Source organism: Prionailurus viverrinus, chromosome D1 (genome assembly GCF_022837055.1).
Source record: "Prionailurus viverrinus isolate Anna chromosome D1, UM_Priviv_1.0, whole genome shotgun sequence".
Taxonomy (NCBI): Eukaryota; Metazoa; Chordata; class Mammalia; order Carnivora; family Felidae; genus Prionailurus; species Prionailurus viverrinus.
The window spans coordinates 61159436-61173389 of NC_062570.1; the positions used below are offsets into that span (position 1 = coordinate 61159436).

General features: G+C 37.0%; 2 protein-coding genes across 2 annotated transcripts; both read right to left on the bottom strand.

The window, feature by feature from the left end:
• Window positions 1-1929: 1929 nt before the first annotated feature.
• LOC125146659 (olfactory receptor 51A7-like) lies at window positions 1930-2847 on the bottom strand. The gene has a single exon (XM_047823381.1). The coding sequence runs from the start codon at window positions 2845-2847 to the stop codon at window positions 1930-1932; it is 918 nt and encodes a 305-aa protein (XP_047679337.1).
• A 5596-nt stretch (window positions 2848-8443) lies between these two features.
• On the bottom strand, window positions 8444-9388 carry LOC125177131 (olfactory receptor 51A4-like). Its single transcript, XM_047879202.1, has one exon. It carries the CDS (start codon window positions 9386-9388, stop codon window positions 8444-8446), a length of 945 nt encoding a protein of 314 aa, XP_047735158.1.
• Between the last annotated feature and the right edge of the window lie 4566 nt (window positions 9389-13954).

Genomic DNA, 13954 nt, shown 5'->3' on the forward strand with positions numbered 1-13954 from the left:
CAGACATAGTTTACTTTGATTCTTTGGATTTACTATCATACATTTTATTCATATTTGCAAAATTGATTAGAACCATGTTATTTTTTAAGTATTACAAAGTTTATGAAAAGTAGATTGCAAATGAAATACAGTAAAAATGGAAAAGTACAGCAGTTTTGATGTTTTTTCACAGTGATACAGTTATGAAAGGCACATATTCACATTTGACCTAATCATCTAAGGATGGCCAAATCCACCTGTTTAGGCTTTACAACCACATGTACAGGTATCTCTGTATGTAAATATTTACATGTATTTGCATGTACTTATTTGTTGTTCTTCTGTATATTAACAGAACAGTAATTCAACTGTATCTTTTTCATTAAAGGATGTGTAGATCTAGTCCCCTTAAGGCTACCAGTGTTCCCAAGCTATCTAAGAGGAGCCTGCTTTTCCTAGAACCTCTAGAGCAAGCATGCACATCCTTCATAAACACTTAGAACTATTTTGTTCTCTTAATCAAGGGAAATGGTGAAAGCACACTTCCAAATAAGAACGCTGATAGACATAAAAATATTTATACTTGTATTTTAGTGATTTATCATACAGCTCTTATTAAAGTGATTTCTAAGGCTATAAAGCCACTCCGTCTTCTACAGGTACAGAAAAATCATCTAGATTCCATAGCAGGGCTTTGTCAAATAGAAAATTTGCTCTTAACATAAAATGTTTAATAAACACACCAACAACTAGGATATTCCAGGTCCTTTGCTGGGTATTGACAAAGACAGAAGTGAAACTCTGCTTCTTTTTTTTTTTATTTATTTAAAAATATTTTTTTAATCTTTATTTTTGAGAGAGAGAGACAGAATGTGAGTGGGGGAGGGGTACAGAGAGAGGGAGACACAGAATCTGAAGCAGGCTCCAGGCTCTGAGCTGTCAGCACAGAGCCTGACACAGGGCTGGAACTCACGAGACACAGGGCTTGAACTCAGGAACCGTGAGATCATGACCTGAACTGAAGTCAGACGCCCAACCAACTGCGCCACCCAGGCACCTCATGAAACTCTGCTTCTTAAGTCACTCATACATTGATTAAAAATATAGACAATTTAAAATAAATTTAAAATACTGTTTAAAAATTTAGATTTAAATTTAAAAATTTAAAAATACTATTGTTTAGTATCATAACAGTAGTAAACAAAGAATGTTGTGCAGACTGAGGTAAAGCATAGTTAACCAATATACACTTAAAGGAGGTCATTTGTGGAGTCTATTGCAAACTATTGAAAATATAAATAAGTGAAATATCTGCTTATCTATGTTTTGAATTTAATTTAAATTATTTTATGTATGTGAGACTTACCTCTCCAAACACATCTCACAGTCCTATAGGGCAGAGAATTTTTAATAGATTATATGAATTGCTGATCACACACACACACACATACACACACACACACACACAAACGCATACACACTAGATATTCAGAACTTGCTAATTCTTTTGTGGGTAAGTGTGTGAGCTTAATCTTCCAGCACATTTTAGTCACTGCTGATTATGCCTGTGATAATTAAAGCCACAGACATGTTATTTTATTTTTTTTCTATTTTTGTTTAGAATCATATTTTAAAAATCTTTTAAGTCCTAATTAGGACTGCACTGCTATTAAGGTTGATAGATAGGTGGTTGCATAGAGAAATAGCAATCAGAAAAGAGGTGGGACAATTAGATATAAGAAGACCATGCCTAACGCCTAAGACATCTTATCTAGACTTTGTTGCTGCTTAATTCAATCAATAACTTGACATTTGAGGGCCTACTTAGTATAGGCAGTGTAGCTTTGCGTTCAGTCTATTCTGTCATTACTATCTTCAGGTTCCTACAATTGTTCAGAAATTGCTGAGTTGAGTTTTCATTGTGGCTGACAATGCTCATCAACCTTGTTATCACATAGTTTTGCCAGGATCCGATTTCTTATCTGCTGACTCATCACTGAGTACACAATGGGATTCATTAGAGGGTACCAGAAGGAAAATATCAGCTATAATGGCCCTAATGACTGGGGAAACATTTTTTGGCAAAGCGATGAAGGGCGGCCAAGGCACATAGAAGATGAACACAGCACAGATGTGGGAGATGCAGGTGTTGAGAACCTTGAGGTGGCCCTTGTGTGAGGCAATGCCTAGAATAAGTTTCAAGATCAACATGTAAGACACAGAAATGCACCCCAAGTACAATAAGGATGTAAGAGCCACAAAGAGTCCATAGATAACATTGACCCTGTTGTCAGAACAGGCCAGCTTCATGACATTCAGGTGGAAGCAGTAGGAGTGGGATAGAAGGCTTTTCCTACAGAATTTCAGCCTCTTTAGAATAAAGGGGAAAGGGAGGACAAACATGATACATAATGCAGCAAATATGAGGCCGATTTTAAAGACTCTGGCACTGGTCAGGATGGAGGTGTATCTCAGAGAGCTGTAGATGGCTATGAAGTGATCTATGGACATGATGAGAAGAACTGATGACTCTATAGCTGAGAATCCATGAATGAAAAACTCTTGGGCAAAGCAGCCATTGGGGGAAATTCCAGTGGCATTGAACAAGAAGATCCTCAGCATGGTTGGAAGGGAGGAGATGGAAAGTCCCAGGTCAGAAAAGGCCAGCATGGAGAGAAAATAATACATTGGAGCATGCAGAGAGGTCTCTGTTTTTATGAAAAAGAGGACAGTGCAGTTCCCCAGGATGGAAAGGAGGTACATGAGGCAAATGGGGATCAAGACCCAAATGTGAGCATGCTCCATGCCTGGGATCCCAATGAGGAAGAAGGTAGAGATTTCCATTTCAGAGGTGTTCAAGACTGACATTGCAGGAATGTGAGGGGCTCATAATATGAATCTCAGAAGAGCCTTCCTGAAATGGCCTAAATAGGTTAGCATATGCTTTAAAATGTTGGTGTGAAATCTTAGGATTGCACTTTTTTTTCTTTGTATAAGAATTCTTGGACTAAAACAACATATTTTATAATATACTTGTAGGAGTAATAGCAGGACTCATATAGATAGGATATGAAAAGAAACATGAATATAGATTAATATGCAGTAATTGCTAGCAGATAGATATTTCAAATATTTTAAATGCTTTTCCTGATCTCATTATACAAGAAGGAAGCAGTAAATTTCACAGATTCTATAGCCATCTTTTTAAGGATTGTCATGCCTTTAAGTTTGAAAACTGTTTGGAGAAATATAGGATCAAAGAAGGATGTCACTTAGTACAATTGCATTTATAGTTATAAATGAATATTAATTTTTAAAAACAGTTTTCTTTCAAAAAATGGGGCTAGAAAGGGTTAACATCCATATCTAAAAGGATGAAGGTAGACCTGTATGTCACATTTTATGCAAAAGTTATCTCAAAACACATTATAGAGCTCAATCAAAAAAGAGCTACAACAATAAATGTCTTCGAAGGAAACTTAGGTGGTAAGTTTTTGTCATCTGGGGTTGTGCTGTCTGTGAGGTTACTGCTGCTCTTTGTCTTCCCTCTGGCTTCATAGAATCTCATATAAGCAGATATCGTTTTGATGTGCACTAAATAAATGAAAAGTTATACCCTCAATGCAGAGGTATGTATAAATTAAATTTATAAATGTAATTATATGTATAAATTAAATCATAAAATGAATTTTATGCAATACCCACCATCACACCATTGCTTAAAAATCTGTGAACTCATAGTTTTTTGTTAGAATTGTACAGTTCCTTTCTGTTCATATATAGAGAGAAAATGTAAAGAGATATTTAAACCTATAAAGAAGCATGCTGAGTTAGGACAGACAATAGAGCAATAGTGGTCCCTATAGCCTTCTCACTGATGCCCCTGCAAACTCAGTAGTTTTGCATGTCTGCACCCAGAAACACCTATACTAACCTGTGAGGCAATAACTCTACCATTCAGCAAACATGTCACCCCACAGCCAGCCAGGTTCCAGTACCTGCCTCTGAATTTCTCTTTGTGCCAGGTTAGTGATTCTGGCCTAGACTTGACTGGTTGCTATCATTTAGCAGGACTCTGGACTTCTACCATGCATTTACAGAATTGTTGGACTTTTTAGAGGGTTAGGGTAATGGCATCCATCCTAATCACTTGGAAACCACAGCCAGCCAGATACCGTGTGAAATTTTTGCTTGAGCTGGTACAAAGGCAAGTGGCAGCTGTGAACATTTGGAAACTTACCAGTAAGTTGGTAAGTGGTTGTACCCACATGGCAGAGTAAAGAGGAAATGGAGGTGGCATGCAGTCACCAGAATTTCACTGCTATGTAGGCACAACAGTCCATCCTGACCTGCAGAGTCTAGTCCTGCCTTCCTGCTGCTTTCCTATTCGCCCAGAAAGCTTTGGGGATTCCAGCTCAGCAGGCTGTACCCAGAGAAAAAGAAAACTCCCTGGAGGTGAAACCTCAAGAACCCAGGAGAGTCATCCAACCCTCTGTAAATGAGATGAACTCATCCTTTTAGCAAAACACCCCTTAAGCCTCCTCTGCCCCCTCTGGCAGAATATGCTCCTGTCTTCAAAGGTCAAGAGCATCATGTGAATACTCTTAGAACAGTTTCACAGTGTCTGATAACTATGCCTGTATGTGTCTGCCTCCTTCACTACACTTTACCCCCTTAAACTTATGTGTGTTTCCTTCTACAAACTGACAAGGTTTTGAACATTAAATTTGCATCTAGTATTTTCAAATATGGTAGTTTGCAACTGCATTCAGACTTCACTGTGGAATTTTATAAACATAGAGATTTCTAGGCCTACTCTAGAGTCACTGAATCTCTTTACTTGATATTCATGGTATAGTCTTTGCATTTTCTTCGTATAGTATGTGTATTAGTTCCTATGATTATTATGTTATATATGAGTATTGTTTTCACTGTAAAAGTGAAATTGTCAGTTGCATTATATGTACTATGAGCTCTCATTAGACTTAACAATGAGCATTTTAAGATAAACATAAACACTCTTCCATTAGCTTAAAATCAATATCTTTTTTAACTTTTTTAATTAAAAAAATTTTTTTTAACGTTTATTTACTTTTGAGACAGAGAGAGACAGAACATGAACGGGGGAGGGTCAGAGAGAGAGAGAGGGAGACACAGAATCCGAAACAGGCTCCAGGCTCTGAGCTGTCAGCACAGAGCCCGACGCGGGGCTCCAACTCACCAGCCGTGAGATCGTGACCTGAGCCAAAGTCGGACGCTTAACCGACTGAGCCACCCAGGCGCCCCTAAAATCAATATCTTAAAACAATAGTTTTTGTTTGACTCTGATGCATTCATGAAAGCTCTACAGTTAGCAACAGTCCAGAGTTTTATCTTCAGTATGAAAGGACCCAGGCAGAGCTTGTGGAAAAGGCCTGCACCCAATACTTCAAACTTCAAAGGACAGAGTCTTAGGTAACTTTCAGTGGGTTGAGTTGTGATTTCCAGAACTCTTTTCATTCAATAGACAATATTTCATGAGACTGTTAACCCAAGATCCAACAGAAGAGTTCATTGCATAGGACTGGCTGAACTGATGGGTAGCATCCTAATATGTTGTTTGGAATATTGTTAATGTTATCATCTTGTTCTATTTTCTGAATAATATAAGGAGGATTTTTCTCTTTCTCTTAAGCTATTTCCAACCAATCATAATCTAGTAGTCTCTGCTTTTGTAAAATGCAATGAAACATTTTGAAGTTATAACAGATTCTCATTGAATCCTCAGTGTTGAGGAACTCTTACTGAGTGTCTTTGGTTTTCATACTACGTGTATTTGCAGAGGTGCGATAAGATCCTGTCCTCTTTTCACCAAGGTATGATTTGGAGGATTGGTTATGCAACCAAGTCCTTTCCTAGAATGTCATATTTGAAAATGTTGCTCATTTAATCAAGTATGACTAGTGACTTTTAGTGAACGAAGTTTGACTGTATAAAATCTGTGCTGACAAAGCCCTCTCAAATAAATCACCCTGTTACTTGGTTTATAGGCATAGCCAGTAAAACTGGTAAGGGAGATCACTTCCATGACAGGACAGGATACTGGGACATTTGGGGGATCTGAGTAAAGGAAATACTGCCCAAATGTATACATACCTGAAGGAGTAATTTGGTGAAGACAATTTCTTGGTTATAGCTCCCTATTCTGGATTTAGCGTATGATAGCAGCTTTTAAACATCTAATCTGATTCTGTATGGAAATCTCTAGCACTGCAAACTTAAGAAGGCCCATCTGGTATATCATCATTCTTTCTGCATCTGTGTAAATAATGAGATAAAATCTAATGAAAGCCCAATCAAGAATAATCTTTCTTTGAAATTATATTTAATTTAATTTAACTTAATTTTTTAATGTTTATTCATTTTTGAGAGACAGAGAGAGGGACAGAGTGTGAGCAAGGGAAGGGCAGACAGAGGGAACACACAGTATCAGAAGCAGGCTCCAGGCTCTGAGCTGTCAGCACAGAGCCCAATGCAGGCCTTGAACTCACAAACTGTGAGATCATGACCTGAGCCTAAGTCAGAGATTTAACTGACTGAGCCACCCAGGCACCCCTGAAATTATATTTTATTTAAAATGGGGGAGACTATACAGGAAAACGTGTGCTTCTGTGGGAAGCTACATTTTTATAGCATGTTCTTATGGGTTATCTGATTTTGATATGCAGGGACTTGGTATTTTCAATGCTTTTGAGCTATTTTCCAACTCTGTAAGTCTCTGTAAGTTGTAGATACTAACAGCAACAAAGTAATTCAGGTAGGTAGACCAGCAAATAAATTCTGACTGGCGGAGGGTCAATAGGCATGTCTCACAAAGTGAAAGAGACTATTTGTAGTCATTTGCCAAATAATGTCAACATTCCTATCTATAAATATATCTTTTATATGGGATATCCTTTGAACATTTTGTATTATTTGCCTGGTTCTTTCATTAAAAATAAGTTAAATTAGATCTCTAATGGATGTTCATTTTATGCCATTGTGAGAGCTATTATTTTTACCTTTTTTGAAAATTAGTCCTTTTAAATTTTATCTATCTACTTATTTACTTTTAGAGAGAGAGCATGAGAAGGAGAGAGGGGCAGAGGGAGGAGGAAGAATCTCAAGCAGACTCTATGCCCAGAGCAGAACCTGATGCAGGGGCTCAATCTCATGACTGTGAGATCATCACCTAAGCCAAAATCAAGAGTTCAACGCTTACCCAACTGAGCCACTCAGGCACCTTGGCTTGTTTGCTTTATTTATTTATTTATTTATTTATGAGAGAGAGAGCATGGGCATGAGCGGGGGACAGAATGAGAGAGGGAGAGAATCCTAAGCAGGCTCCATGTCCAGTGTGGACCCCAATCAGGGCTCTATCTCATGACTGTTGGGATCATGACCTGAGCCAAAATCAAGAGTCAGAGCCGAAATCAAGAGTCACATGCTTAACTGACTGAGCCACTCATGCACCCCTGAAAATTGGTCTTAGTCAGGGTTTATATCTGTGCCTGAGAGAGAGGCAGATCATATACATTATAAAGAGTTACGACATTTAGAACTCCCACAGAAACCGGGAAGACAGGAAACTTTCTATGATGTATAACATAGACAGTGATATTTTTAATGCTCAGGAAGCAAATACTGAAACAAATGAAATGGGTGAATGAATTAAATTATTCTTATATTTTTGTTAACATTGCATGTGTTTATTGTTTGTTTTATTGGTTCTATGTGTGCTCATATCATTGTCCATTTCAATTTTAGTTCCTGAGGGCATAGGCATATTTAATAAAAGTCAAAACTATGAATTGGAGAGCACTATTTTATTTATTTTTTTAAGATTATCGATTTATTCTTGGTGGGGGGGGGGGATACCAGGGAAAGGAGAGAGAGAGAGAGAGAGAGAGAGAGAGAGAGAGAGAATCCCAAGCAGGCTCTATACTGACAGTGCATAGCTCAATGTGAGATTTGAACTCATGAACCCACAAGATCATGACCTGAGCTGAGATCAAGAGTTGGACATGTAAACGACTGAGCCACCCAGGCACCCCTGGAGAGCACTATTTTAAATGAAGAGGCAATCCTCTGTCACTTCTGATTGCTATCCAATTGTTATATAAATGTATACTGTTAATTCTCAAATGAATATATAGGATATCACTTTAAGTATGATGAAATTGACAAGCATATATTGTGTTCATGAGGCTGGTTAAAGCAAGCTAGGTGAAAGTGGACACTTAGAATACAATTTTATATTTATATATGAGCCGTACTCTTAAATCTTAATCCAAAAACATTGCAAGGCTGATTCTTCAATCTTAATAAACATGTTGGAAAGATGATATTGTAAAGCAATTAATATATGGTGTGATTCCTTGTTGATTCATTCTGCTTGTTCTGTGTCATTCACTGATTGAGATTTCATTGTGGTTAAGCATCGCTGTCAGCTGTGTTTCTGACACAGCTTCCCTAAAACCATATTTCTTATCTGTTGGCTTTTCACACAGTATACAATGGGATTCATCAATGGAGGTACCAACAGGAAAACATCAGCCATGAAGATCCTAACTATTGGGGAGCTGTGTTTGGCAAACCGGTAGATAACAGTTAGAGAGAAAATGGGAACATAGAAGATGAGCACAGCACAGATGTGGGACACGCAGGTGTTGAGGACCTTGAGCCTTTGTTTCTGTGATGCTATGCTCAATACTGCTTTCAGTATCATCATATAGGACATGAAAATAAATCCTAAGTCTAGGGTGCCTGTGACAGCCACAAATAAGCCATAGATGACATTGACCTTGTTGTCAGAGCAGGCCAGCTTCATGACATCCTGATGGAGGCAGTAGGAATGGGTAAGGAGGGTCTTCTTACAGTATCTTAGATGTTTTAGGGTCAAAGGGAAAGGGAGGATCAACAGAACATTTTTGAAAGAAAAAGCAAGCCCAATTTTGGTGACTCTGGCACTGGTCAGGATGGAAGTGTATCTCAGAGGGTTGCAGATGGCAATAAATCGATCAAAGGACATGATGAGAAGAACTGATGACTCTATAGCTGAGAATCCATGAATAAAAAATTCTTGGGCAAAGCAGGCATCAGGGGAAATTCCTGGAGCATTGAACAAGAATATCCTTAGCATGGTAGGGAGAGATGAGAGGGACAGTCCTAGGTCAGAGAGAGCCAACATGGAGAGAAAATAGTACATGGGTTCATGAAGAAGAGATGGTTCTGTTTTTATGAAAAACAGAATGGTACAGTTCCCCAGGATGGCAATGAGGTACATGAGGCAAATAGGTATGGAGACCCAAATGTGGGCATGCTCCATCCCTGGGATCCCAATCAGGAAGAAGGTAGAAATTTCAGTTTCAGAGCTGTTGACGGTGAACATGACAGGTGAATGAGAAGATGAGAAGCTTGGGAGAGGCTTCCTGAAGTGCTGCAAATAGACTGGCTCAGATGCCTGACTCTACCATTTTGGAATCATTGAGGTATTGTGAATCCAAGGGATATGCACATAATTCTTAGGTATAAACCTAAATGGAGAAACCTAGGAAGAAAAGTATTCATCAATGTCCATTAAAAACAAAAACTGAAAGAGAAGGAAAACAAATTTATATCAAAATTGAACTTTACAACAGAGGTTATAATAGGTATAAGTTCTATACAAGAGCTGATTGGTCAACTAAGATAATTATATTCCAACTGGAGAACTTGAAACTTTCACTTTTTAATGTAAATATTATACTTTACATACTGTTAAAATTTCAATTAATGTACATAAAATTCAGAGATAAAATAACATATTTTTATACAATGTCTTCTAACGTAGACATAGGTTTTTTTCCTTTCTTCTAATTTCCTTTTATGTCTTTCAGAAACATTTGGTAATTTTCTCCACAAAGATCTTACATCTTTTGTAAAAAATTTTTTTAGAATACTTATGCAATTATTTATAAGAGTATTTATAAGATAATTTATTCTCTATTACTTTTCTATTTTTCATAATGATTACTAGTCACATAGAGGAACACTGCAGATTTTTGGCGTAGAAGCCTGTTATAAGCCTGTCTATGCTGGCCATTCTCTTTTTGTCTCCTCCTTCCTACCATAGAGTCCTGAGTGTCTCCTCATCTTCTTTTTGCACCTTTGGCCATATATACACGTTTGTAAAGAGATCCTTCAGTAAACCCTCTTCAATTGACTTCCTCATGTGTCTCTGTGTCTTGCTGGCACATGGTCTTTCATTCCTTTTAGTTAAGATTTTCTTCACCTCCTCTAGTCTTTAGGCTGTTATCTGCGGTGCAAGATGGGGATTTGCAATTAACTTATTTTGCTTGTAATTCAGTACTCTTAACCTGAAAAGCCATGTATTTTTTCAGCATTGAATATCTTCTGCCATTATAATTTTCAACATTGCCTACTAAAATATATCTAGTTGGAACTTGTTGAAACTTCCCAATCTAACTTCCTATTTAGATTGCTTCATATCTTCAAACTGTTCATTTGTTTTTGTTGCATTTTGGTGAATTATTTAGTACCACTTCTTATTTACTAATTCTGTTTTCATTTGTTACTGGTCCCAAATGTATCCCAACTATTGAGTTTTATTTCAATTACTCTATTTTCTTTTATAATTCATATTTATATTTTCAATTTATATCTACCTACCCCCATAATTTTTCATTCATTTTATTGTTATTATGCCACCTTCAAGTTTTGAGGATCTTAAGAATGGCTGCTTCGAAATTCATTTTAAATTGCTTTAGTTTTTCTTTTCTCATCAGTGAATGCTATTATCGAAATTGTAGAGTTTCTTTTTCAGTGTTAGTCTTCATACATGTTTCAGAATTTTACTTGTAAGCACACCTTGAGTGAAAATTTCCTTGTTTGTTTGATGATTTATTTTGTTCATGCCCCATGTTTAGATGTGGCAGTTGACTCTTCCTCACTACCTTAAGATTGTCAACTGTACTAAGTCTTTTTATAACGGTTAAAGGATACTGTTTCAAATGAGAGTTGAGGACGGTTTTGCCCTTCCCATCTCCCACCCTCAACTATCTCAAGACCTGGCTTGTTATGGGGAATAGATTTGAGCTGTGACAACACCTATTTCTACTCTCCATGTGGATTAACAGCTTCATGTCCCAAGTAGGGTAACTTAGACTGGTCCCTTGTCAAATATAGAGCACTGTCGTGCTGAGTCCCATGCACATGCTGAGCTGTCAACCACCAATATGCCTCTAGACCAGGAGCCACATTGGTTTCTGGATTCAACTTCAACACATAATTATGCATTTTTACATGGCATCTCATCTCTCTTTCTCTCTCTCTCTCTATAATCTATCATCATCCATCTATCATTTAACATCTATCAATTATCATGTATTTACTATCTATTTGTCTATCTAAGGAGCATGGCAATATCTCTTTATTATTTTTATCTTTTATTTATTATTACTACGTGTGTAGAGTAAAATGGAAATTGACATACCAAATTTAGCTCACTATACATATTGAATAAAATTCTCCATCAAAACTTCAATACAATTTAAAAAATATAACCTGTTAATGTTCAAGAAAAATAGTTTTGAGAATTGTTTGATCATATGCTATTTGTAAAATAATGAGTTAATGTATTAATTTATTCAATGATACACTAGAGCTAATTGCAGGCTTCATCATCAATTTTTGTCATGAGGAATTTGATAATGTCTCTCAGATCTGAACTATTTAGGCCATTTCTTAGTACTTCCATTCTTATTTTTACATACATCTTCAACCATTTTGTCACAATGATTCTGTTGTCATGATGGAAAATACTTAAAAGCTCATGTTCCCTTTTTTCTTAACTATTTTTTTCCCCTGGAATTCATCTCTCCTATAATTTCAAATGCCAATCATTGTAATCCACCTTCAGTTTTCTCTAGGCTATTGTTGCTTCTTGATCTTTCACTGCCTTCTGAATGAGTTTTCTGGACGAACCCCACCTCCAACTTCCTGTATTTATTTTCCTCTGCCCAAATTACTTCCACTTCTGGGTTGTCTATAAACATTTTAGTGACATTTATTCCCCTTAAGAATGAGATGTCTAGGAGGGGCGCCTGGGTGGCGCAGTCGGTTAAGCGTCCGACTTCAGCCAGGTCACGATCTCGCGGTCTGTGAGTTCGAGCCCCGCGTCAGGCTCTGGGCTGATGGCTCAGAGCCTGGAGCCTGTTTCCGATTCTGTGTCTCCCTCTCTCTCTGCCCCTCCCCCGTTCATGCTCTGTCTCTCTCTGTCCCAAAAATAAATAAACATTGAAAAAAAAAATTTCAAAAAAAGAATGAGATGTCTAGGAGACAGACAATTAGAAAGAAATGCCTAGGAAGTTTTGCATTATATAATACATTATTTGCATTTTTTAATAAAGTAAAAAACCTGTCAGGTGTTTGGATATTGTTCACTTTAGAGTTTGGCAAACTCTCATACAAATTCATAGTAAAGTAATGAATAAACTGTACTTTCAGTGACTAGTTTGTGATAGCTGTCTGCCTAGACACTAATCCAGTTGTGTCAAATCACACAACAAACAATGAAGGGCTATCCGTTAGACCTAGCGTCTTCAGATTCCCCAAACTTGCTTCTGACGTTAATCTGGAAGGAGTAAGATTAATGTTTAATGAAAACTGAAGTTTTATTTTAACAAGGATTGTGTAAGGGGTTTGCTTGTTTGGTTTATGTAACCACACGGAGTTATTGGATCATTCCCTTTAGGACAAATAGCATCAAAGCATGTTTACTGTCAGATTTGTTGAGCTAAGTGAGACGTTTGAGAAATGTTGCTTTGCTGCCCAGGGTCCCTCTTCTGCCTAGCTTGTCTTTGAACTCACCTACTTCCATCTTTACTTCAGCACCCTTCTTGCCAATGTCTCCATCCCTGCTACAGGCAGTTCTTCCTGGGCTGTAGAGGGGACTCTGCTCTTTCAATTTTCTCCTAGATATTATCTAGCAAACTTTCTCCCATACTGCATAGGTTGTCAATAACTTAGCACTGGTTTTGCACAGTAATCATGTAATAATTTTGAATCTTTTAATCAATTTAAGCATTTTGAGATCTGAGTTATTAATTTTTCCATACCAAATCCCATTAATAACTTCGTGTTTATAAGTTCTCTTAATGTAATAAAAACTTGTTTACTGATAAATCAAAAAATGGAGTAATAACATTTTCAACAAGCACATTATTTATTCTTCACTATCAACCTTTACTTCTCCTAAATTAATTTATATATATATATATATATATATATATATATATATATCTTTAGAAAGTGCTATATGTCTCTGGAAGAGCCATTTTATTTGCTTTGAAGTGTGACATTTTTAAAGAGTCTACAAGAAAGTAAAACACTGCACAGAAAAATTTCTAGTATGTTGTTTTCATCTCAGAAGGGCCTACCCAACCCTATTCTGTACTTTGCAAAAACATAAAAAATGCAGTGTAAGTAACAGATACAGAATGTCTTTAAAGGATGGATTTAGAATAAAGTTTACTGTTTATATGGAAGTTTTAAATAAGGTTGTTTATCATGTTCTTTAAGTTAAAGGTAGAGTGATTTTCAATGAAGTCATTGGGACTGCTTCAGGTGTTGACTATATCCTGATATTGAAGCAGGCATTGAACAGTGAAATCATGATAGCTTACCAGGGATAAGAGATGCATCTTGTGGTTACTGACTGATAAGATCATGAGGGTTTTCAGGTACTTACCAAGGTGTTGGCCACTGCATTTATATTCTTTAAGTTCAAAAAAGAGATGAACACAGGATGAAGTCACCCAAATCCCATTTGATACACACAACAAGGGTTGATCATGACAGTTTGATTCTAGTCCTTCTACCTGGATGCCCTTTTAGCATAACAAAGGCCTCTGGGGATGAGAACTCTGGAAATTATCCAGAAGGGTTAAAAAGCCCC